Source organism: Vicugna pacos, chromosome 9 (assembly GCF_048564905.1).
Source record: "Vicugna pacos chromosome 9, VicPac4, whole genome shotgun sequence".
NCBI classification, from domain to species: domain Eukaryota; kingdom Metazoa; phylum Chordata; class Mammalia; order Artiodactyla; family Camelidae; genus Vicugna; species Vicugna pacos.
This window is the reverse complement of record NC_132995.1, coordinates 8,706,939-8,731,585: the sequence shown is the minus strand read 5'-3', so window position 1 is coordinate 8,731,585 and position 24,647 is coordinate 8,706,939. Positions and strand designations below refer to the sequence as shown.

At 50.6% G+C, this 24,647-nt stretch overlaps 2 protein-coding genes across 4 annotated transcripts; one reads left to right on the top strand and one right to left on the bottom strand.

Annotated features, from left to right (window-relative positions):
• Nucleotides 1-62: 62 nt before the first annotated feature.
• Nucleotides 63-7,130, top strand: QPCTL (glutaminyl-peptide cyclotransferase like). Of its 3 annotated transcripts, XM_072966837.1 has the most exons (8): nt 73-888; nt 988-1,074; nt 1,381-1,524; nt 2,235-2,516; nt 3,897-4,049; nt 4,150-4,249; nt 4,733-4,849; nt 6,331-7,130. In XM_072966837.1, exons 1-8 carry the CDS (start codon nt 679-681, stop codon nt 6,474-6,476), a joined length of 1,239 nt encoding a protein of 412 aa, XP_072822938.1. In that variant the 5' UTR covers nt 73-678; the 3' UTR covers nt 6,477-7,130. The 3 variants fall into 3 exon arrangements, with proteins under 3 accessions (XP_072822939.1, XP_072822938.1, XP_006208614.1); XM_072966838.1 differs by lacking the exon at nt 6,331-7,130 and having other exon boundaries at nt 63-888; nt 4,677-4,813; XM_006208552.4 differs by lacking the exon at nt 988-1,074 and having other exon boundaries at nt 79-888.
• Nucleotides 7,131-10,629: 3,499 nt separating this feature from the next.
• FBXO46 (F-box protein 46) lies at nt 10,630-23,979 on the bottom strand. The gene is made up of 2 exons (XM_072966836.1): nt 23,669-23,979; nt 10,630-13,620 (listed from the first exon to the last, which is right to left on the bottom strand). Exons 1-2 carry the CDS (start codon nt 23,827-23,829, stop codon nt 11,724-11,726), a joined length of 2,058 nt encoding a protein of 685 aa, XP_072822937.1. The 5' UTR covers nt 23,830-23,979; the 3' UTR covers nt 10,630-11,723.
• Nucleotides 23,980-24,647: the final 668 nt, after the last annotated feature.

Here is a 24,647-nt window from a genome sequence, read left to right as displayed (position 1 = left end):
GTGACCTGTTGCCATAGCGACCTCTGCCAGCCCTACACTGCTGTGGGGTAAAAGTCTTACGTAGTGGTTTGAGGTCATTCAGATTCAGGACAGTGGGACAGGTGTTCACGACAATGGAGAGGAAATAAAGCGGGTCCGACTCAAACCATTTTGTTGTGGAACAGCACAGAGTGAAGGAGTAAGAGGACAAGCTGTTTGCAAACTTCCGCCCGCCTTGCCTTCGGGGGCGGGGCCTCCGCGAAGCCAATCCACTCCTCGCTTTAGGGATAGACTGCTCCCCTTTTTCTTCGGGGACCATTTGTCTGTTGATTTTTTGGACTGCGAATAACCAATCCTTTGCCTACATCAGGGAGGGGCGTGTACTTACGCCCGGGAAGTCGAACATTTTCTATGATCTAACGCCTCTCATTGGCTTCCCCTCCTCCGCTGAGGCGGTGCCTATCTCTTTCGCGCTCCCTTTTGGGTTGTGCAACTCTCAGGGGTACCAACCCTCGAAGCCCCAAGGAGACAGGGAGGCGTGTCCTCAGAACGAAAGTCCCCATTGGCTTTACTGCTCGCTGGAGGGTGGGATGGTGCAGCCGCTATTGTTGTTCATTGGTCTGGTGATTCCATGGGGTGGGACTTGGCTGGGCCTAAACTCTATCCGCTGTCTCGGGACGGTTTCAGGGCGAAGCTGTCATGCGTTCCGGGGGCCGCGGGCGGCCCCGGCTACGGCTTGGGGAACGCAGCCTCTTGGAGCCACCCTCACCGCCCAAGCGCCGCCTGCTACCGCGGGCGCACCTTTTGCCCGTGCTACTGCTGGCGCTGGCGGTGGCCTCGGTGTTCTACACCATTTGGAGCGGCTGGCACCGCCAGACTGAGGAGCTGCCGGTGGGCCGGGAGCTGCGGGTGAGGCCGGGCGGGGACGTGGGCACTGCGGAAGCCCTCATTCTTCGCCTCGCCTCCCTCAAGGTCTCAGGTTGACGTGGCTTTATCGTGTGGCTCTAGCCGCAGGTGTCGCCGTCTCCGTCATTAGAGCGCTTATCTCTTTCCGATGGAATGAGGCTTCTGGCTTGCTGTAATAGCGGTTCCCCCGTAAGAGGAATGGTTTGAAGGAGTAAGACTGGGAGTTCTGGATTCTAATCCTAAAGTCAACTATTTGGAAGAGTCCCTTCCTCTCGTTGAGCCTCGATTTCCCCATCAGGATTGGAGTGGCCTGGGCCGGATGGGCTTGGGGGGACTCTCCCGTGTCTAGAATTTATCCTAGAAAACTCCGATGCTAGAGGCCGGGATGGGAAGAGGAACCGAGGCTTCTTAGGGACAACAGCCCCGGGGTAGGGTTGGAATGAGGGTTACTTTCATGCTCTGCTCTTCTTTTCCCCATCCCACCTCCTTCCCAAGGGCCCGTTGATCGGAAGCCTCCCCGAAGCCCGGCTGCGGAGGGTGGTGGGGCAACTGGACCCGCACCGCCTCTGGAACACTTATCTGCGCCCCCTGCTGGTTGTGCGGACCCCGGGCAGCCCGGGCAATCTCCAAGTCAGAAAGGTAAAGAGCCCCACCTCCAACCCCTGACCCCGCAGCCTATCAAGGAATGGGAAACAGGTGTTTTGCCCTCGGCCTGGAACTAACCTGACTCTAGAGTTCTATCCTGGTAACCACCAGACTGTACTGCCCTCACGGAAAGCTATGAGGTGGGTACCAATCTGATCTTCATTATGCAGATGGAGAAACTGAGGCCCAGATCTGTTAGATATTTTGCCCAAATCCTACAGCTAATAAATGGTATGCCTAGGGTTTCAGCCCAAATGGGTTGATTCCAGAATTGGTGCTGCAACATCTCTATGTTGCCTCCTAGAAAGCATTGAGAGTTATCTGATCACTGCCTGAGTTCAGATCTACCTCAGCCACTCAGAGTGTGACCTTGGACTAGTTTCTTAATTTCTCTGTGCCTCAGTCTCCTAATCTGCAAAATGGAACCAATGACAGTCCCTACTCCATAAGGTTCGTAGAACAGAGCTTGGCACAGAGTGAGTGCTATTGAAGGGTGAGCTGTGATTAGTCATGGCATCCAGAGGCAGGGTCCCTCCATATCTGGCACTTAGTAGGTGCTCAGCAGAAATGCATCCAGGGAATGATTAAACCAAAGTAGGATTTGTGAGTCAACCTGACTGCTCTGCCTGGTTCAGGTCATATGGCTCTTCTACCAACTTCCTCCCCAGTCCCCTCCCACCTTCCCACCTCTCTCTTGCCACTAGTTCCTAGAGGCCACACTGCGGACCCTGACGGCAGGCTGGCATGTGGAACTGGACCCCTTCACGGCCTCAACACCCCTGGGGCCACTGGACTTTGGCAACGTGGTGGCCACACTGGACCCAGGGGCTGCCCGTCACCTTACCCTGGCATGCCATTATGACTCCAAGCTCTTACCATCTGGGTCGGCCCCCTTTGTGGGGGCCACGGATTCGGCTGTGCCTTGTGCCCTGCTACTGGAGCTGGCCCAAGCCCTCGACCTAGAGCTGAGTAGAGCCAAGGAGCAGGTAAGGAGTGGGGTTAGGGTTGGGGTGGAAGGCAGGGGCTGTCTCTGCCTTGGTCCAAACCACCACCTTCCCTTTCGTAGTCATCTTCCTCCTCTCCACGCCAGAGTCATAGGGTCTTTCTAAATGTCAGATCCTGTCCCTTCTCTGCCCCAAGCCCTCCCATGGCTCCCACCTTGTTCCATGTATAAGCCAGAGTCCTTCTATTAGCCCAGGAGGTATGCCCTCTCACCTCTCTGGTCTCATCTCCCACTCCTCACCCATTACTCACTCCACTCTGGTCTCCAGCCTCCTCCAGGTACCTCAAGCCCAGAGAATTCACTCCACCTCAGGACATTTGCACATGCTGTTTGCTCTGCCTAGGATGTGCTTTCCTCAGCTCCCACCCTTCATTCAGGTCCACTCTAATGTCACCTCCTCCAAGAGACCTTCCCAGCCACCCTAAAATAGCTCCCTGTCACTATCCCATTGCCTCATGGTACTTTTTGTTGATTTGTTGGTGTGTCTCCCCAGCTTGCATAAGCTCTGGATAGGCAGGCCCTTGGCTGCTTTTATTTCCTGCTCTAGTCCCTGGGCCCAGAATATTGCCTGGCATCAAGCAGGATATAAAAAAAATGTATGGAATGAATGAATGTAAACACACATCTCCTCACACTCTTCCCCTGCTCAGATCCTCTCTATGGCTCAAAACCCCCACCGCCACTGCAACAAAGCCCAAACTCCGTGGCCCTTGCTGGCCCCTTGGGCTTCTTCTTAAACCTCTTTGACCCCTTCTCTGGCCCCAGTCCAGATCTATGTTGCTTCCTCACCTGGGAACACTCTTCCCTCTCCTCCATTTTACCAGGCCAGTTCCACTCAGCCTCAGCACAGACATCCCTTCACGACAGATCCCCAGGCCAAGTTCCCCCAACCCATTTCCTGTACCCTTACAGGATCCTATCATTCTTGGAAGCATCTGCCCAACTGCATTTCATTATTTGTATAATTTATTTGTGGGTCAGTCTCTTTTGCTAAATGAGCTTAAGGTATGACAATAATGATCAGAGCTTAGTAACCCTTATTTAGTTACTATATGCCAGGCACTGTCCTAGGACTTGGGTTCGAATCCTACCCTACAATTAGAACTCTGATTAACCCCATTTCTACATAAGGAAACCAATGCTTTGAGAAGTTAGTAACTTACCTGTGACTGCTCGGCTGCCAAACATCCCAGCCAGGATTTGAACCCAGATGATCTGGCTCAGGGTCTATACTCTTGGCCACCGCACTCTACCAGTGAGCAGGCTGAGTTTGCCCTGTTTGGCTGTGGAAGTTGGCAGGAAATGTGTGTGGCTTGTGGCTGAAGTCTGGCACTGAGCTGGCCCTGATCACTGGCTCCCCCAGGCAGCCCCAGTCACCTTGCAGCTACTCTTCTTGGACGGTGAAGAGGCACTGAAGGAGTGGGGACCCAAGGATTCCCTCTATGGCTCCCGGCACCTGGCCCAGCTCATGGAGTCTGCACCCCACAGCTCTGGCTTCACCAGGATCCAGGCTATTGTAAGCTCAGGCCCTGCTGGGTTCTGGTGAAGTGGGAAGAGGGTGAAATGAGGTTGGCAGCACCCTGCCTGGCCTCTCCAGTCCTGACCTCTCTCCCTAGGAGCTCTTTATGCTTCTTGATCTCCTGGGAGCCCCCAACCCGACCTTCTACAGTCACTTCCCTCGCACGTCCCGCTGGTTCTATCGGCTGAGGAGCATTGGTAAGGGCGAAGGTGGAGGCAGGGACCAGCCTGGGATGCTGGAGGGAGGGCCAGGCACCTGTCCTCTAAGGGGTCATCTAGCCTTCCCTCTGCCTCCCCAGTCTCTCTCTAAAGCACAAGGGCAGAAACACAAAAAAGTCCCACAGCAGTCAAATGTTGTGATTACAAACAGGGGCTTGAGTCCAAATTCTACTCTCCTTACCAGTCATGTGAGTTTGGGCAAGTGGTTTCATCTCTCAAGCCTCAATTTCGTATATATAAATAGGGTATGGTGGTAATGATTATTGGAGTAATCCCTAGACTCAGAGGGATTTAATGAGACTGGGAAGACAGTAAGCCAGCAGGAAGGAGTAATTAACACTCATCTTTGTTGGGATGACCAGTGCTTTACCCCCAGGCCCCCTGCCCTCCTTTGATTTGTGCATAGGGGAACCTTTGACCCTTGAGGAGCTGACCCTTGCTCTCTAATCCCCGTGCCTCCAGAGAAGCGCCTGCACCGTTTGAACCTACTGCAGTCTCATCCTTGGGAAGTGATGTATTTCCAGTCTGGGGAGCCCCCTGGCTCTGTGGAAGATGACCACATCCCCTTCCTCCGCCGAGGTACTTGCTGCAGAGAGGAGTGGGGGGCAGGGGTTCAAGGGAGCCACAGATGGGACCTGGCCCTGGCCCCTTCCCAGAGGTGGGGACTGCTGGCAGGTTGCTTAACCTATTTGTACCTTGATTTCCTCATCTGTAAAATGGGGATGATAGCCTCCAACTGAGAGTTGTTGAGGGGATTGAATGTGTTAATATGTAAAAACCTTGGACCAGCACCTGGCACTAGCGAGCATTAAGGACATGTTAGCCATTGCTGATGGTGTCTCAGTGATAGCAGTTTCTTCTCGTTCTTGCCTTTCAAGGCCTTGGCAGCCCAGCATAATCACCTGAGCTTCAAAAAATACCTAGTCACATTTCAAGCCTACTGAACCACAATCTTGGGCCTCTGCATTATTTTTACAAATCTCCCGGATGATTCTGACGCACAGCCAGTGTTGAAGACATCTGTTCAAGAGGTTCAGAACATAGGTTTTTAGAATTGGACAGGTCTGGGTTTTAGAAGCTGTGACTTACCATTGGTGGACCTAGGGCAAATTGCTTAGTGTCTCTGTGCCCCCATTTCTTCATACATACAAACACATGTGTATGTATATATTCTTAGTCACAGGGTTGGGAGGATTAAATGAGATTAGGTATATAAAATGCCATTTTACACAGTACTTGGCCAAGCACTAAGTGCCAAAAACTGCTTTTTAAATTTTCACTCTATACGCATTCAACAAATAGACATTTCTTGCAATGCCTTTACTGATTCAGTCAGTGACCACTTCCCAAGGCAGGTACTGAGCTAGGTGGCAGGGAAACAGGGATGGGCCTGGCTCCTGTAGTAGGGGGGCAGACATTTACCAAATGTGGACAAAAACAGAGGGAAGTGCTCTGAGGACAGGAACCCATTGCAGTGCAAGGTTTAGGAGCGCACACTTTGGAGACAGGTGGCCTGGGCTCAAATTCTGACTGTGCTGTTTCCTAGAGGTGGGACCTTAGGCAAATCACTCTGCCTGCCTCTGTGCCTAGTGTCCACATCTGTAAAATGGGGATATCATAGTACACCTTCTAGGATGATGGTAAGGATAAAATTGCCTGCGTGTGTTTGTGTGTGTGTGTGTGGCCTTAGACTCAGACCTGGAATAGGACATAAACGCTAACTGTTAATAAAGAAGAGAAAAAGCCTAATAGGTATACCTGGCAAGGAGGGTCAAAGACATCCTTCCCTTCTTCTGGTCTTTCCATAATCCGTCAAGTTTTAAGTTTTTCTAATTTGTGTCATGAAGACAATAAATATACCAGGTCTAAATATACTGGGTCTAGTTTTTAAATGAACATGTACCTTCACACACTTAAAATCATTGTTCAGAGTTCTTTAAGTGCCACAACAGAGTATCTTCTGTTGAAGGGGACCAAGCAAGTTTCCCCAGGCATGGGCCTGGGCTCCTGGGGCTGCTGTGGTCCACGCACGGGGCCTGAGCTGCCTCTCTGTCCCACAGGGGTCCCAGTGCTCCACCTCATCTCCACGCCCTTCCCCTCCGTCTGGCACACGTCTGATGACTCTGAGGCCAACCTGCACCCACCCACGGTACACAACCTGAGCCGCATCCTCGCTGTGTTCCTGGCTGAGTACCTGGGGCTCTAGCGCCCCCTGCTGACTCTGAGGAAGAAGCGCCCAGCGGGGGACGTGGCTGGGGCCCTGCAGCCAAGGAGCTTGGGCCAGGCCGGCCTGGGGTGTGCTGGCTGGTCCTTGGTGACACCCTTGGCTCTGCTTGTGCTGTGACTGGAAGACCCTCTTTCTTTGACTCTCTCAAGCTGCCACTCTTCAAAGTCATGGAAGAGACAGACCACTGTGGAGTGAGAGCCAAAGGAATGAACTTGGCCCCTGCCCTGAGGGAAACACTTGGGCTGAAGGTTTACAGGGACCAAGTGCCAGTTCTCAGTTTTGATTGGCCAACTGTGGACTGGCGTCTGGACCAGCAATACCCCCAACCAAATGAATTCTCTGTGACTTATGTTTTTGTGTTGGTTCCTTCTCCAAAATGGCAGCCTTGCTACTGCACCAGTCCAAACCCAACTCCCACAAAGATGCACCACACGGGGCCCACAGAGGGTGTGCTCAGAAGCAGGAACAGAGGAGATGGAAGCCAAGACTTGGGAACTCCAGATTCTGCCAGATCCAAGTGGCAGTAAATCGGTGCTTCTGCAAAACATATTCTGTGGAAACTAGCATAAATAGGTGTTGCATGAACAAGGGGTTCGAAGCGGGGTGAGACATTAAATGAGTTTCTTCATTGCACCATGTGAATTTTCAAAAGTAAGAGAGAATGCAGTATTCCCCAAAGTATTTCACCATGGAACCCCTTTATTGGGAAGCACCTCACAGAACTAGGGTACCTCAAAAGATACTTCGGCAAACGCTGGGTTTTGCTAGTTTGAGGGCACATATTGTAGGAACGGATAAGACATATCTACATTCACTGTAAACTAGTTAAATAATCCTTTTCCTTTCAGCTGTGGGTATGCAAGTGAGAGCTGGTGTGTGTAACTGCCAACTCTAGTGATGGCCCCAGGAATTATTTCTCTGCCCTATCTGATTTTCAGGCTCAACTGGGGTGCTTATTTTAAAAAATGCTCTCCCCAGGGTCCCACCCCAGATCTACTCAGTCAGAACTTCAGAGAGGAGCCAGGACTCTGTAACAAGTCCCTGAGGAAGTCAGATGATTAGCAAACTTTAGGACACGCTGTCCTTAAGGATGCAGGTTTGGTGCACTCATAGCTGCTCAGCAAACCTACCCCAAAGCAACCCATACAGTGGAGGATGCCTAGAAAGGGAGTCCTGTGCTGGGTTCCATACCTGCTGATTTTGTGACTCTGATGGAGAGCTGGTAGGCCGCAGGGATGCCAGCCAGGATGGAGGGTCAAAGAGTAAAGGTGCACATTGGCCTTCCAAGCCAACTCAAGGCTGGAGAGGACTCAAGAGAACTCATGGGCTGCAACTCAGGCTATCAGATGAGAGGATAATCAGGTCCTTGATTCACGTTCTTCCACAGCAGCTGACAGTTATGGGGCATCAACTGTGTGCCAGGCCCTATAAGCACTTCGCAGATACCAACTCATTTAGTCTCCCCCCAAATCTGGAGGTAGGTACAATTTCGGTTCTCATTTTGCAAATGAAGTGGCCAGAGCTGAGGATTACCAACCAGTTATTTACAGAGCCCCAATTCTCACCCACAGCTCTGCTCCCAACCCCCATCTCCTACCTCCCCTCCAAAAATCACCTGTGCTGGACCTACAGATTGTTGACAAAAAGTAGCTCCCCCTGAGGCTTTTAACTGGCCCCAAGTTAGAGCGGGGTTGGGAGTGGGGGCCGGGTACCAACAGCCTCCTAGAGATGGAATTAGCAGAAGTCGAGTTCACAAGGGCAACTGACAGACATCAGCCAGGGTGGCAAGAGGGTCTCAATCACAAGGAGAGTTCCTGTCTGTCCATTCCTTGGCTGGCAGGCATGGTGCAACCCCTTAAAAGTACAGCATGTCCCCGTCAGCCTCACAGCCACCCCGTCAGCCTCACAGCCACCCAGAAGTAAGTGACACCAACACCTCTGTGTTGAGAGGGGAAGCAGTGTGTTCAGTTACATCCCCAGCCCTTCATACCTACCTGCAAGCCATCTTGCTGAGTGTACTGCACACTAGGCACTGGGCCAGGGGCCTGGGCACATTTTTCACTTGAATTTGGGTTAAGGATCATGAACCCCATTTTACAGATGAGGCTGCAGACGCTTGGCAAGGGGATGTCTTCCCCAGCTCCCAACCGTCCCCCAAACTTAGGCTGCTCCAGCTTCCTACTATGAAGGGGCCACAAGGTGTATTTGATGAGTACAACTGTTGAGGACTGTAGGTGCAACGGCTCACGTATCAGCCTTTTGAGGAATTGTCAGTATTCTCATTTGTCAGATCAAGAAACTGAGCTGCAGAGAAATCAATTACGGACGATCACAGCTGGACACTTTCCCAGCATGTCTAGATTATTTGTCTCTTTATTTATCTTGCCTAGGACTCGCTGGGCTCACTGGACTTTTACCTGGCTGGAATTTGTAACCATCGTGTCTTTGAATATTGTCATTACACCATTCTCTCTTCGGATTCTAGAATGCCAGTTCAATGTGTTAGACTTCCTCTATCCTCCATAAACATTCTTTTTTTTTTTCCTCTCTCTCTCTGTGCTACTTTCCAGACCCAGCTCTAGTTCAATAAATCTTTGTCTCTTATTTGTTGTGTCTAATTTGTTGTTTAGCCCAGCACATTGAGTTTTGACTTTGGGCTATTGTCCATCTGTGGGTTTTTTCCTTTCATTTCCGCTAGGCCGTTATTTAGGTCTGGTTTCCCTGCAGTTATTTCCAAGCTCTTTTTTTCCCCTTCTAATCTGTGGCTGACAGTTCCACCGCCTGAAGTCTTTGTGAGTGTTTTTGCTCTGTTGCCTCTGCTGGATCTCGCTCATGCTGCTTTATTTCCATGGGTGTTTTGTTACTTGACTGTTACCACTCACTGTCTAAAAAATTATTGGTGGGGATTCGAGATAATAGCTCTTTCTACCAGAGGATTTGTTGGTTTCTGCCAGACATCTCAGCTAGAAGTACCCTGGGACACAAACCCAAGCCAAGGACCAGCCTGTGGCCACAAATTCTCAAGGTCCATTTTTTGCTTTCTTTCTCTTAGTCCTGTGCTCCCCTCAGTGTTTAAAACGTCCTCTCTGCAGTCTTCTGGGTCAGCCTTATCTGAGTGTATAGTTCGGTGGGATCTCAGCTCCTATTAGATTTCTCCCCTTGGACAGGCTTTGGCCTTGACTTCTGCCTGCTTGTCCCAGTAAGGCTGCAAATAGGGAATCCAAGTTTGTTCACATCAGCAAGTGTCCTCAGATCCGAAGTGGCTTCAGGGCCTCATGGACCTTTCCCTTAAATTTCTGGCTTAGTATATGTCCTTAACTGTACTTTATTAGCTATTTGATGCTTTTAAGATTTTTTAACTTCCTGTTTTCTGCAGGAGAGTCTAAATAATCTGGCCTTCCCTCCATAGGAAACTGAAGTCCCACAAAATCAAGCCAAGATTCAAACCTAGGTCTCTTTGATTCTAAAATCTAAGTATTAAGTAACTACCATGATATACCTTTGTCTCCTTGAAAATTCTGATTCCTTGATAAGAATGTCAGGGACTATTAGCCACCACTCAATATCCATTTTCCCCTCTTCTTTTAGTAAATAATTAACTGAATATTTTAAAGCTTCAATTACAGGGATCTTTAATAAGAGTTTTTTGTTGGGCATAATGCACCTGGCTAAAAGACTGCATTTCCCAGTCTCCTTTGCAGTCCTTCCATGTGCCTAAAGTTCTGACCTGGGAGGTGTGTATAGAAGTATAGGGTAGTACAACCGGAAGGAAGGGAACTTTCTATAAAATGGTGATGGGTGGAGCTCTAGCAGCCATCTTGGACCATGAGGATGAGGCCACAGCCAAAGAATGATGAAATAACGAGCTAGAAGAAGCTTGGGTTCCCAATGCCTTCAGGGCCACCATAATGCCCAACACTGACTGGGTTTCTATAGAAATCAAAACTATCTTGTTTAAGCTTCTACTATTTTGAGATTTCCAAATCCAAACTGACACAGATGAAGAGTCAAAAATAATCTCAGGCTGACGGACTTGGCTAAAGATCCTTCTCTCTCAACTTTTTCCATCTCATCATGACTCCCTTCTCTCCCCAACCCCCTCCATGAACAACACACAAACCAGTCTGGGCCCAACCTTATAAATATTGATTTTATACAAAGGACCAATTCAAAATTGGCCAGATGCCACACGTTAGAAGCTTTCCAGAACCACAAGGATGAAAAACCAAAACCAAAAAAAAAAACAAAAACCCCAAACCCCCACCCAAAAAAACCCCAAAAAGAACAAACAAAATGACCCCCCAATGAAACTGCCTGAAAATCAAGGTCTTGGTTGACCAAAGGATTCTAAAGAAACACCTGTGGCTGAGGGTGGCGAGACCTCCCCCAGCAACACCTGAACAAGTATCCAGAGCGGAAGGAAAAACAACCCAGAAATTCAAACCCACGGTCCCTGCCCACCGGCCCCCCCCACGCTGTCAAGAGCGAGGCAAAAGGCTTCACAGCTTTTTTTGTGGGGCGAGGAGGGGGGTAGTGATGGCAACAGCTTACATATTGGGAGGAGGGGACTTTTCATACTTCAATTTTCAACTTTTTTCTCCCTCTCCCCCGTTAGGGGAAGCAGAGAGACAGGCAGCTTGAGGTTAAGGAGAAAATGGATTTGTGTTTTCATGGGGGAGACGTCTAGAAATGACAGGCTGCCAGGAAAAGTGCCAAATCTGATTCGTGATCTGCCAGCCCCCGGATTCCTAAAGAGGTGAGCCCTGGTGGAGTAGGTTTCAGGAGAGGAACCAACCGTGGGTGCTGCAGCCTCTTGGGGAAAAAACAGCTCCTGAGACCAAGAACTGGGGGAGGGAAAGTAAGGGGGCCAGAATGGGGGAACCCTTAAGTAGTACGAAAATTAGCTGCCGTCTGCTCCCTGCTGGTGGGTCCCTGGGGCATGGGGAGTGGCAGGGAGGGCAATGGGGCTGAATGGAGAAGAAATTGAGATGCTGATTAAAAAAAAAAACAACCTACCCTACTTGAGGGTCTCAAGAGTAGAAAACCAGTAGGGGTCAAGCCAAGTGTTTTCCTGGGTCATCGCCCTGAACCCACCTCAGTTCTGGAGTGGGGCTCAACGCTGCCCGGACTGGGGGTATGGGCTGGCCACCCAGTCCTGACCCTCGGCTCCCAGCAGGAGGGGGTGGGGGTGGGCATGGTGGGCTCTTCCCCCCCCCTCCCCCGGCTTCACCTCCCTTCCTCCCGGCCGGCCCGGCCCCCGCCCCCACCCGGCCCATTGCAGGGCAGCACCCAGTTGTTATCGTGCAGCCCCAGGCAGCAGCCGGGCGTCTCGCGATCAGCTCGGCGGCAGCACATCCAGTAGGAACGTCCATAAGGCAGGTCGTGGTGGTAGGGCTTGGGGTGCCAGCGGCAGAGCGACACATCGCCCTTTTCGTATCTCTTGCGGCACTGCTTGCAAGGGTCATCGCGGTAGAGTGGGTCGCGGCTCCAGCGTGAGTCTGTGGCCCGCACGCCGAACGCCTCAATGATACCCTTGAAGTGGTGGCAGGTGCACTTGAGGGCCGCCAGGGCCCGCGTGGGCAGGAAGCTGAAGATCTTGACCAACACGTGCTCAGGCAGCAGCAGCATGTACTGTCGGGGCTCCAGCAACCGCTGGATCTTGAAGCGGATCTCCAGGAAGTCATGAGACACGTGCCGGTACAGGCGGCACAGGGAGGTGTCCGCCGTCCCCTCAGCATCGTCCGGGCCTGGCGCGGTGGCCGGCGAGTCCGCTGGGGGTGGCTCGGGCGGCCCATCTGGCCCACGGGACTGGAGGAAGAAGAGCTGGCCAGGTGGGGGTGGCTCCTCGGGGCTGACAGTCAGGCACACCGTCTCCTCTTTCACGTTTTTGGTGCCGTCCTTGCCAAAGAAGATGCACTCGTCCACCACACCTGTTACCACCACGTCCACGTGGAAGCCAGATGCTCCACAGTCCCGGGCAGGGGGTGGAGGGGGCGCCGGGGGAGTGTCCTCAGGCCTGGCAGGGGCTGGGGTCTCACCCTCGCTGGCTTCATCTGCCCTGGCCAGCAGGAACTCCACGTTGCTGGGGAGGGCATCCCGAGAGGGGCTGATAAGCTGGTATAGGTCGCAGGTGATCTTGTCCTTGGCCCGGGCCCCAGGACCTGGGCTGCCAGGGTAGGCACAACCCGGTCGGCCCCCGCTCCCATTGGGCAAGCTGCCATCTGGTGTCCGGGGCTCTCGGCCATTGGAGATCCGGAAGGCGATGCGCACTTCCCCAGGGCCTGGTCCAGGCCGCTCCTCCTTGCGGAGGCCCTTGGCTGGAGGGTTGTCCCGCTGGGCCTCAAAGTGGGCCACCGCCTCAGCTACACGGCTGCAGTCCCCGCCACCAGCCCGCCGCTCCGACCCCAGCCCCTTGGCAGGTCCACCCTGCTCAGCCGACACAAAGACCACAGGCGCTGGGGTGCTGGGGCGTGGGTAGTTCTGAAGGGCCAGGGCGGCCCGCTGTTCCACCAGGGCCACCATCTCGGCCACAGAGAGCAGGTCCACATCCTCGCTGGCTGAAGCTGGGGCCCCCTCAGCAGCAGGGGGCCCCTCCTGTCCCCCTGGGTCTGGTGGAGCCTTTGTAGGCTCAAGACAGCGTCTCCTCCGCTTGGCCTTGGAGCTGTCACTGCCCCAGTGCCCCTTGACCTTCATGGAGCTGGCTCGGCTGCCCCCACCACACTGGTGGGCCACAAAGAAGGCCACCTTCTCCTTTGTATTCCCGGGCTTGATAACATACCATGTGTCCAGCAAGACTCGACCCTCATCGCCAGCAGCTGCTGCTGAAAGAAGTGGACCAGGCTGGGAGGCAGGAGCCTCTGTGGCCAAGGCTGGAGGTGTGTTCTCTGAGTGGGCAGGCCCATGGTCTGGCTCCGCCCCGTTGCCTGGCTCCGGGCAGGCTGACGGCTTGAGGGCTGCGGAAGGTGGCCGAGGCTGGTTCTGGGAGTAGGTGCCAAAGGGCCGGGGGCACCACAGCTGGAAGGGCAGAAGGCTACCTCGGTCCATTCTGGGGAAATGGTGGCAGACAGGCTGTGATTCACCACATCTCAGGACCTGGATGGTGGTGGGAGAATCCACAGGCCACCTGGAGACAGGGAAGAGGCGGTAGGGGAGCTGGGGAATAGCCTGCCCTCCCTATATCCCCCTCACCTCAACCTCTCCTTCCAGGGGGGTAGATACAGCTCAGTAGTAGAGTTTGTGCTTAGCATGCACGGGGTCTTGGGTTCAATCTCCAGTACCTCCATTAAATTAAAAAAAAAAACCAAAACCTAGTCCCACCTCCCTGGCACAATGAGCAAAATGGAAGGCGGCAGAGGGGATGAGACTTGCTCTTGTAAAACCCAGGGTGTGACTGGAGTTGGCAGCTTGCTCCAACCTCTGCTGCCTGACTGGTTTCACTCACAATCCAGAGGCTTCCTGCTGCCATAACCTTGAAACAGAAGTGAAAGGATCAACTGACAGATAGCTCCCCCATTTTCTATTTGCTCACCCAGTAACAAGTTCCTGAAAAGACAAGAATTCCCAGCCCTGCCCACAGCTGTGGCAACCTGAGCCCACAGAGGAAGGAATGAGGTGGGCTGGGTGGGGAAAGAAAATCTGAGGTCAGAGCCAGACCAGCCCTTAAGAATTCAGTTCTTCATTTTGTCCGGATCATGAGGTTCCTTGAGGATCTCTTCAAGCTGTGTATCCTCATCCAGAAAAATGCACACGCTTGCATGAGATTGTGCAGGTAATTTCCTTAAGCACAGCCACAGACCCATAGTATGAGAAGGCCTGTTCTGGTCTAGATACCTCAAGTTGCTCACAACTGGCCGAGTTTGAGGCTCAGAGTGGGGAAGACTTATATCACACAAAACCAGGCCCTCAAACTTAGTTTCTAGAGTTTCCAATTTAGGGCCTGTCATAAGGACCATTTTATTTTGCAATGACTTTGTGTACAAGACCTAACCTGGAGGCAGTTCTGCTAATGAGTCCAACATGACCACGTTCCACCGCAGGACCAACAGTCTCAATCCCACAGTCTCAATCCTTCCCTGGCCCATCTCCCTCGAGACATATTAATACCAAAATATCCTTCAAACACTGAACCTTCCGCTTGCTTACTGACCAGCAAAAGCAGTTTGCTGACTCCTGGTCATACTACTTTGAGCCATAGGCCAAATCTGACCCACTGCCTGTCTCTGCAAATAAAATTTTATTGAAACATGTTCATTTGTTTATGACAGCTTTCATGCTACAATGGTAGAGCTGAGTAGTTGCAACAAGAGGACATACAGGCCTGCAAAGCCTAAAATACTTATCATGTAGCCCTTTATGGAAAAAGTTTGCTCACCCCTGCAGTATATACTGTTTCTCTAAATTCAGGCAATACCACAGACACAACTAACACCCCTGGAGTTCACTTCATGGCCCTGGAAACACCACTCAAGATCTAGACAGCCTCCAAATACACAGAGACACCAGAAACAGAAGAGTCCTAATCCTAAAAACCCTTGCCCCAACAACCCCTAATCCCACCTACCCCTACTTATAGGCCCTGCTAAAATCCCACTTTCTTGCTAAAAGAAAAAAAAAATCACCACACAGCCCCTAAAACCTATACATGGCCAAGTTTACCAACCACCAACATATCTTAATGTCCAGGAATAAAAGTTAGCACAGCAAAGGCCATTCATTCTCTATAGATGCAAATATATTCAGACCCCAAATACCCCAAAATATCTAGACCCTTTCAAATGCTATGTTAAACTTGCAAACCTAAAAATATCCCTTCCAGCACAGAAAGCCTCAATCTCAACGAACCCCTCACAGATCCCATGCCTACCAAGAACTCAACAACAGCAATTTCCCAACTTCACAGATGCCCCAAAAGACCAGTTTCCTGAAATACTCTCCTCAAACTCTTTCCAAACCTCCACATCTATTCCCTAATTCCACAGAAGCCCCCCAACCACAAAGTAACTCACTAAAACATAAAAGCTCCCTAATGCACAAAACTAATCCCAAGCCGTATATTTCTCAAATTCAAAAGAACCTCCCAAATACTCCCAAAGAAATGTCGCAAATCTTAATAAAGAGGCGAGAGCTTATTGCACGCTCACTGGGAGCTTACTAGGTACTGTTCTAACAATTCCTGCTAATCCTCCTCCGTCTCTATGAAGCAGGTAGTGTTATTAGCCCCTGTTTCCACGTGAGGCACAGAAGGTTGAATCCCGTCGGGAGTCAGACAGGCAGGAAGTCAAGGGAGCCAAAAGCCCACCACTGGGGGTCCGGATTGGTACCCTTGGACTCTGCTTCTAAGTCTCCGTGGCTCCCCAAATCCTATGCCCACCAAACACCCCAAACCACAAAGGAGACCCCCTACAACACAACCGAACTTTCCACACTACAAAAGAACCCAAATCCAAGTCCCAAAGTGCCCCCTAAATTCAAGGGAACCCCAGAGTACCCCCACACCCACGCAAAAACTTCCCCAAGCCCTCCAAATATCGCTTAAATGCAAAATTTGTAACCCGCCAACCCCTTAGGCGACCCTCGAAACTTAGACACGCCCCCAAAGCACCCCCAACCCCACTGCGGGCAGCGGGAGAAGAGGGCAGTGCACAAGCGTGTGCAGGGGAAGAAATGGCCCGCCCCCTCGCTCCTTTCCCCCTGCAGCCGCGCAGGCGGGCACCCGACTACTTTCCCTCCGCCCCTTTGTTGACAGACGTGCGCGTGACGCCCCCAGCCAATGAGCGGCGGCCGTTCGGGGCCGTGCCCATATAAGGAAGGCCTTGGCGAAGGGGCCCAACTTCGAAAGAGGGAGGAGTAGGCGGGAGGTGACGAGGTGGGTGTGGAAACGGCCGAATGCAAGGGAGCGTAGAACAATTCCCAACTTCCTGCTAAACGGAGGAACAAGGCCAGGACAGAGGCCCAAGGCCTTACAAAGGAAAGGTTTAATACGACGTTCCCTCTAAACAGGAACTCTGATTGATAGCTGAGAGTTAAAGGGCCAAGCAGTTCAGGGATTGAGGCTGCAGGACGGAAGGAAGGGGGCCGAAAGATCTACAAATGCCTAGCTTTGGTAGGGAATCTTAAGAGCCGAGATTTACTGCTGGGGCGGGGTGGGGTGGGGATTGGGCAGCGGGATCACCTCACCCTGAAAAACAAACGAGCATAACCCTGCAACGGCTCCGGAGGCACTGAGTCTAAGCCTCTGGGCCTGGCATTCAAGGCCCAAGCCGTGTGGCCAAAAGGGCCTCTCTGTCCCGCCCTTCCAACCAGGCGCCTCAAATATGACTCAGATTTAGCACAAGATAAGAATATGAAATATCTCAATAATGGTTTTAAAATATTGATTAACTGTTAAAATGATAATTTTTAGGATATACTTGAGTTCAATTAAAATGTTTAACTTCCTCTCTTTTGGCTTTTTAAATATGACTACTAGATGATTTTATTCATTAATTTTTTGGTAGGGGGAGATAATTAGGTTTATTTATTTAGTTATTTTAATGGAGGTGCTGGGGATTGAACCCAGGACCTTGTGCATGCTAAGCCTGTACTCTAACCACTGAGCTATACCCTCCCTAGAAGATTTTAAATTACATGTAAAAAATAAATAAATTACATGTAAGGCTCACTTTATATTTCTATTGAACAACACAGGCCTAGATCCTTCCAGTGCCAAGGGAACTCAAGAGACACCCAAAGATGGCTCCACTGCTGGTATCTGTCCATCTTCAACACCCTGCACCAACCTTGCCTGCTACCGATCATTATGCACACCATAGCCAGGTCTTCTTAAAGTATAAACCTGACCTTGTCCCTACCTTGCTCAGAACCTCCCATGACTTCCCCGTCCCCTCGGGAAAAGGCCCAGCTACTCCACCAGTCCAGCTTCCTCCCTTCCGACTTTTCCACACCCCCCCTGGGGGCCCAGGGAAGCACCTGATCTGGCACACAAAGTAGTCAGAATACCAGGGCCCTGTCTCATCCTCAGTAGGCGCTATTACCTCCATTATATAGATGAAGAAACTGAGGCAGGACAGGTTGCCTAACTAGCTCAAGGTCACACATAACAGGTGTGACTTGGAGTAGGGATATGAACCCAGGGAATGATTGTAGATTGCTGCTGAACTATATATCCTCTAGGGTCTCAGCTCAGCTATCTCCTCCTCCAAGAAGCTAAACAGCCAGGCTGGGTCAGGCTTCACCTCTGGGCTCCCACACTGGCCCCCTTGCTGTCTGTTCCTCAGAGTCACCAAGCTCTTCCCTTCTGTGGTTTTTGGAATGCTTTTCCCCAGATCTCTATATGGCTGAGTGCCTTATGTAACTTGGGTCTTTGTGCAAATGTAACTTTAACAGGCCTATATCTTTAACAGAGAGGTCTTCCCTGAGCTTGCTTCCTGGAAACCTCCCACCTGCCCAGACGGGGGCCTCTGGGTTCCCAAGTCCCAGCTTTGCCCACTTAAGAGTCATCACTGTCTAGGAATGGATCTGTCTTCTCCAATGGTTAGTGAACCCCTGGGAGGAGGGGAGGGAGGAAGGGCCAGAGCTATCATGGTCATCACGGTGACCCCAGCAACACTGCCCAGCATGGGACTGAATGGATCAAAGCTCCCTTCCCTGAGGTTCCATGTCCTAAACTCCATGAGGCCTGGCAGTGTAAACTCTGTTTCACACCCAGCTTTTCCATCTGTGTCCGAGGTCACTGGGGCAGAATTTTCTAACTTCCCACACACTGAGCCCGGCACAAGGCCCGACACTAAGTCAGCTTTCAGAGAATGCTCCGTGAAGATCCTTTATTGTAAAACATCACAAGCCAGAGAGACTAAAAACTAAAAAATGGAAAAAGACTGACCAGGCAAATATGAACTACGAGACAAGTAGAGGACTGACACTGCCACTTAAAAAAATAATAACTAACAAAAGCAAAATGTATTATTAGGGACAGAGATGGTGACAAAACAAACTGACCCATTGTACACAAAAATTCTCAACATATATGCTCCTAATACTGTGCCCTCAAAATAGATAAAGCCAAAAACAACAGAACAACACAGTTTGGCAAATCTACAACTGTAATGGCAAACCTGAATATATTTGTCCCTAATAATTGGTTGAAAAGATAAAATCAGTAAGGACCTGAACCACACAATCAGCACTCTTGCCGGAATGCCCCCAACAATTAGAGAATCCAGTTTTACATCCCTCATCTGCCATTCAGAGGTCCTCCTGTGTGCTGGCCCTGGGTTGGGTGCTGAGGACACAGAGATGACACTGAGCTCACCAGGAAGAGCTCATGGGAAAGGGGGCAGGCATCCAAATAAACAATCATGGCCAACATGAATATATTACAGAGAAAATGAGGATCACAGCAGCAGTTAACACTGGAGCACTAGCTGGGAGCCGGGCTTTGCTCTCAGTGCTTTACAAATATTAACTCATTTCATTCTCACAATGTTTCACTTCATTTCAAAGATTCAGAAGTGGAGGCAGAGAATGGCTAAGTGATTGTTATCGGACATGGTTTTGGGGCAGGGCTTTGAATCAAAGAGGCTGGCTGACTCCAAAGTGCAAGCAGCTCATTCACTGAGTCTATGGGGTACTTTTCCTGGATCATCTTGTTCAGTCCTCCAGGCCTTTGCACTCTCTGTTCCCCCTGCCTAGAATACTCCTCCCCAGGTATCCACAGGGCTCACCCACTCACCTCCTCCAGGTTTTGCTCAGAGATCACCTTCATAAGACCTTCCTTAATCTAACACTGCAGCTTCTGTCACAGACACTGTCATTCCCTGATTTATTTTGCTCCTTAGCACACATTACTATCTAATACACTATAAACTTTGTTTATAAAGTTTATGGTCGGCTCCCCTCAGTAAAACAAAGCTCCCCCAGGGCTGATATTTTTGTCTGTTGTTTTTTTTTTTCTCACTGCCATACCTCTAGCTTTTGGAACAACGCCTAGCAGTTGTCTACTATCAGTGTGGTCCTGGGGCAGCAGCTCTTGGGATCGTGTTAGAAATGCAATCTTGGGTTCTGCGGTACACCTACTGAATCAGAACATGCACTTCAACAAGATCTCTGGGAGATTCGTTTAAGTTTGAGAAGTAAAGCCCTGGCACATTGCAGATGTGCAGTACGTGTTTGAACAAACCCCTAAGGATGCCATGTTGTCTGCCTTCTGCACAGTGGCTACTGGGGACCTCTTGTAAAAAACTAGTTGGCTCCAGCCAAGTCCACTGGTGGAAATCGTGCTCCTAGGACCAAGGCAGGATGCCTCTTCTCCAGGAGCTGTCCTGGTACCCTCCTAAGCTACATAGGCTCTCTTGCTCCTGAGGCCTCCTCTTGGAGCACCTGTCATTCCTCAATGACAATGACCTGGGTGTGGGCCTCTCTCCCCTCCATCCTCTGGACTTCTGGAAGGCTGGGACCTCTCCTCAAAGGCGTAGCTGCTCCAGCCTCTGCACTTGGCTCACTGGCCTGGTTTAGCTCTTCCTGCTTCATCCTTTCTATGGTAGCCAGAGTGATCTTTCCAAACACACATCAGACCATATCACTCCCCTGCCTAAAACCCTTCCATGAGAGGTGCAAGTCTGCAAAGCAAAACAGACAAACAAAAAAACATGTCCATGAACCCTTAGAAAGCTATCAGATCAAGGAAGTAAAATCAAGCCCAGAAGATGGGCAAAAGAAGTCCCCAGATGAAGGCAAGGGGAGCTCCGAGGAGGAGAGCTGTGTAGCAGGTCTAGGGAGCCCCTGCCCCCATGGATGCGCAGAGAAAGGAGAAAGGCTGACCATGAACAAGCTAAGCATGCAGCTTAAGAAGCTGGAAACAGTATCAACCACAGAATAAACCAAAGAAAGAAGGAAAAAAATGATTAAAAAAAAAAAGGCAGATGCCTGACCCCAACGCTGACTCAGGTGATACCTGCCCCTTTCCCCACCCTGGGGTGCCTCCATCCCTGAGTTGGGGGTCAGGGTCATGCCAGCCCAGGCTGGGCACAGAACAATGCCCAGGGAATGCACCTGCCAACAGTCACACAGGCATCAGTGGCAGGACCCCAGGACTCTGCTCCTGGTCCTGCCCTTTCTTCCCTCCACTCTCTCCACCCTGCACCCCCCACTACCACTTTTTCCACATTCCTGATCCATCTATACTCCTTTATTGGATGGTTGGACTCAGGGTCTGCTGGTTTCTCTCCCCTTCCCAAGCTTTCCTTTCCAATTAATAGCTCCTGGATGGTAGGACTTATCCAAATCCTCAGGATGTAGAGGTCCAGGGCACAAACAGAATCCAGGCAGGGCCTGCGAGCACCCCAGCTTCCCTAGTTTTTGGGTGTGAGTTACCATAGGCAGGGTCCTTAACCCTCCATGCCTCAGTTTCCCCCACTGTAAAACACAGATAATAACAGTGCCCATCCATGAGCTGGCTGACAATTCACTGAGATCAACCCAGTAGAGCACTCAGTGCCACCTAGGCGCCAAGGAGAGGTTCCATACGCAGGTGCTGGGATTATTAAGAAAAGGTGGGACTACTAGCGGGGGAGGGTACAGCTCAGTGGTAGAGCGCGTGCCTACCATACACGAGGTCCTGGGTCCAATCCCCAGTACTTCCATTAAAATAAGTAAATAAATAAACCTAATTACCCCCCCACCAAACAAACAAACAAAACCAGCAAATGAAATTTAAAAAGGAAAAAAATAGGTGAGACTACTGAAGATCACCAGCTGAGCCAAATGCTTCTTCCCTCTTTATTTCACATTCTGAAATTAGACCGATCCTAGTCCCTCACAATAATCAATTCTCATTCAACAGTCATTCCTTTGTTATTGTTGGGTATTAGGTCTCACCTAGTAATTAAACAGAATTTACAGACCAGCTACTGTGTGCCAGGCACTGTTCTGGGCATCAGGGATCTGCAGGGTCCAGGAGACAGAAATTCTTGTCCTCATGGACTAGGGAGAGGGGACAATAAATATATAGTAAATTTCAAGGTGCTACAGGGAAAGACATAGAGCAAGAAAGAGGGATCGGGGTTTAAGGCAGGGTTTATGATCTTAACTGAGGGGTCAGGACAGCATCACAGAGCAGGTGACAAGCCAAGTGTTTTAGAAAACCTGTGTTTTTAGGAATAATTCAGTTTACCAGAGCTGCTAGAAATATACCGTTAGAAATGGTAAAAATATCATTTTGTATGAGTAAGCTTCAGACAAGCACAGGCTGAAAACACATTTAAGATTTTAAGAAAAGGCAGAATAACTTGGAAAGCAGATACATTTTCTAAGACAAACAAAGGAAAAGAGGGGAAAAAAGTGTCACATCACCCCGGGGCACCCAGATGTGACAAACAGGAACAGGGACAAGTTAGAGGTTTGCAACTTTTCCTCAAACCAATAGGTTTTCAGATAATTCCACTGAGAATTGGAGGAAAAATGTTAAAAATCCAGCAAAGCAATGACAAGCAGGCAAAGCTGGCATGAGCGGCTGAAAATGAATCAGTGACAGAGAAACCCAAACCAAAAAGTGAGCACAAATGCCACCAGAGCTGCAAGGCTGCCCCAGTGTTGTGACAACAGAAAGCTTCCCAAGGGCAGGGTGTCAGCCTGCACTTGGTACAAGACCTGGCACATAGAAGGTGCTCTGTCAACACTGTGGACTACTCAAAGGATGAACCCTCATTTTCCAGAAGAGGAGACTGAGGTCCAGAGGGGTTAAGTGACTTCCCCAAAGTCACACAGCTGGTGGGTGATGGAGCCAGGATTCAAAACTGGGTGTTCTGTTTCCAGAGCACATGCTCAATACACTTTTCTTGAAAGAATAAAATTAACCAAAAGACCACACACTTATTAAGAGCTTAATATGCACTTGGCATTTTATACATGTTTTCTCGTCAACTCCTTACAAGGGTCTCATGTTTGGAAAGTGAACCCATTTCACATATGAGAAAACTGAGGCCCAGAGTGGGAATGCAACTTGGCCAAGGAAACACAGCACCTGAGATGGAGATGCGGGCCAGCGCCTCTCTGATGCCAGTGCTTTTAACCTGAAGCTTTCCTATCAGAGTCAGAGAACTTATGGGATAAACTCAGGAGACCTCACAACAAATGAACCAAATTGTTTCAAAATGACTTACAAAGTTGCCAAACTGCCCAGTGAGGTCCTAATGACCAAAAAGGGGGGGGGGGGACACACAGTTGTTAGAAATATTTCCTATTTGCTGAAACACTTGGAGTTGGGCCAGGCTGGGCCCTGGCAAGTGAATTATTTATATTTGGCTGGGAATGGGAATGCGGACCGATTGAGTTTCTGACCATCCCCTTGAGGAGTCACCCTTGGACTTGGCAGCCCAAAGGGAGAGAGTAGGGGACCAGAAGATTCAGGATGTGGGAGCAACCTGGGAGAGAAGGAAAGGAGGCAGTCTGGCTGATGTCTCCCTCACTAGTCCCTCACTACTGCCTTTTCCCTCAGGTCTGAGTTTCTCATTTTCCATTCAAAAGAATGACAACTCACATGTATCAAGCACTTATCCAAGCACTTTACATGCTTACCTCCGTGAACCCTCTAACCTTCCTATGGTTCCTGCTCCCATTTTATAGTTAAAGAGTGGCAAAAAGACTTGCCTAAGGTCTCACAGCAAGTACATGGCAGAACTAAAATTCAAACTGAAGACTGCTTCAGTTCTCAAGTCTCCGCCCTACTCATAATATTGTAGTTCAGCACGAGGAGAGGGGGCTAAATTACCGTGGTGAGAGCACAGATTCTGAGCCAGGATTCCTCAGCTTAAATCCTGAGTCTACCATTTAATGCTGGATGACCTTGGGAAAGTTGCTGAACTTCTCTGTGCCTCTGCTTCCTTTCTGTGGAATGGAGATAATAACAGCACCTACAACTTAGGGATGTTGTCAGACTTAAATGAGTTAATACATACAAACAGCTGAGAACAGGGCCGGGCACTTTCTAAACAGTAAGTTTTAGCTGGAATTGACTGTGGGGAAACCCTGCATGCTTCAAAGCTGGGGTGTGCCAAGTTTTGAGAAAACACCCCTGGGGCTGGACTGAAAAGGAGGGAATCCATTAGCACCTGTGACCTAGTCACATTCCTGGAGTAGGGAATTTCCCACCAACAGCTCTGAGACTAAGGACTTACTGCCAGCCAGGATGACGACCTTGTAGAGCCTCCTCTCTTCTCAGTGGCATGTTGTTCCCACAATACAGATAAGGGCACTCAGTGTCAGAGAGGGGACACTTGCCCAGGTCATAAAGGAGTGGCAGAAGAAAAGATCTGAATGTTGAACTGTCCATGCACATAAACCACTACACTTTTCTAAATCCCACTGGAGAAATGAAAGTGTAAAAGGTCTCTATGGCCCCTTCTGGCCATATTATCCTACAGTTCTGTGACTGCCCAGTTTATCGGGAGTCTCTGGCTGGACTAAGCAAACTATTGCCATATGCAGGCCCCTAATCTCTTGCTCCCCACCCTACCCACAGTCCTGGATCCTAACTTACACACCACTCTACCACTGATCTCTCTCTTCCATCATCTCAGTTTGCCCTCTTGCCCTCAATCCGACCCAGAGGCTCCAAACCACAGCATCCACAGCTGGCTTCTCCCTTGGAGCCTCTAGACTCCCTCATTCATCTAGCACTGACTCCTATGCCTTTCCACATCCCCCAGGCTATACCTCTCGAAATTGCCCCCTTAAGGGCCTCTGCCTGGACGCCCAGCCCCTTCTCCAACTCGGGACTCCTTTCCCCAGCTCTGAGCTCCCTTATAATCAATCCCAAAGCTCGACTCTCTCCCCACCTTCAAGACCCATCCCCAGCCCCCATTCTTCTACTATTCCCTCCGACTCCCATTTCTCCCAATCCCCTCCCCCGAGCGACCTCCCCTCATCCAGCCCCTTCTTTAGCCACTGCCTCTTCCCTCTCGCCACCAGGTCCCGAACCCCCGCCTCGGTTCTCAAGCGCCCCCGGCCCCCGCTCGGGGTTCTCACCATCTCCGCGCGCTGCAGCTCCCTCGGCTACGCGGGTTTCCCCCACTCGCTCCTCTCCAGCCTCCCCTTCCGGGTTCCCGCCCCGAAGCCCGCTGGGAATTGGAGTCTGGGCAGCCATGGACTACATCT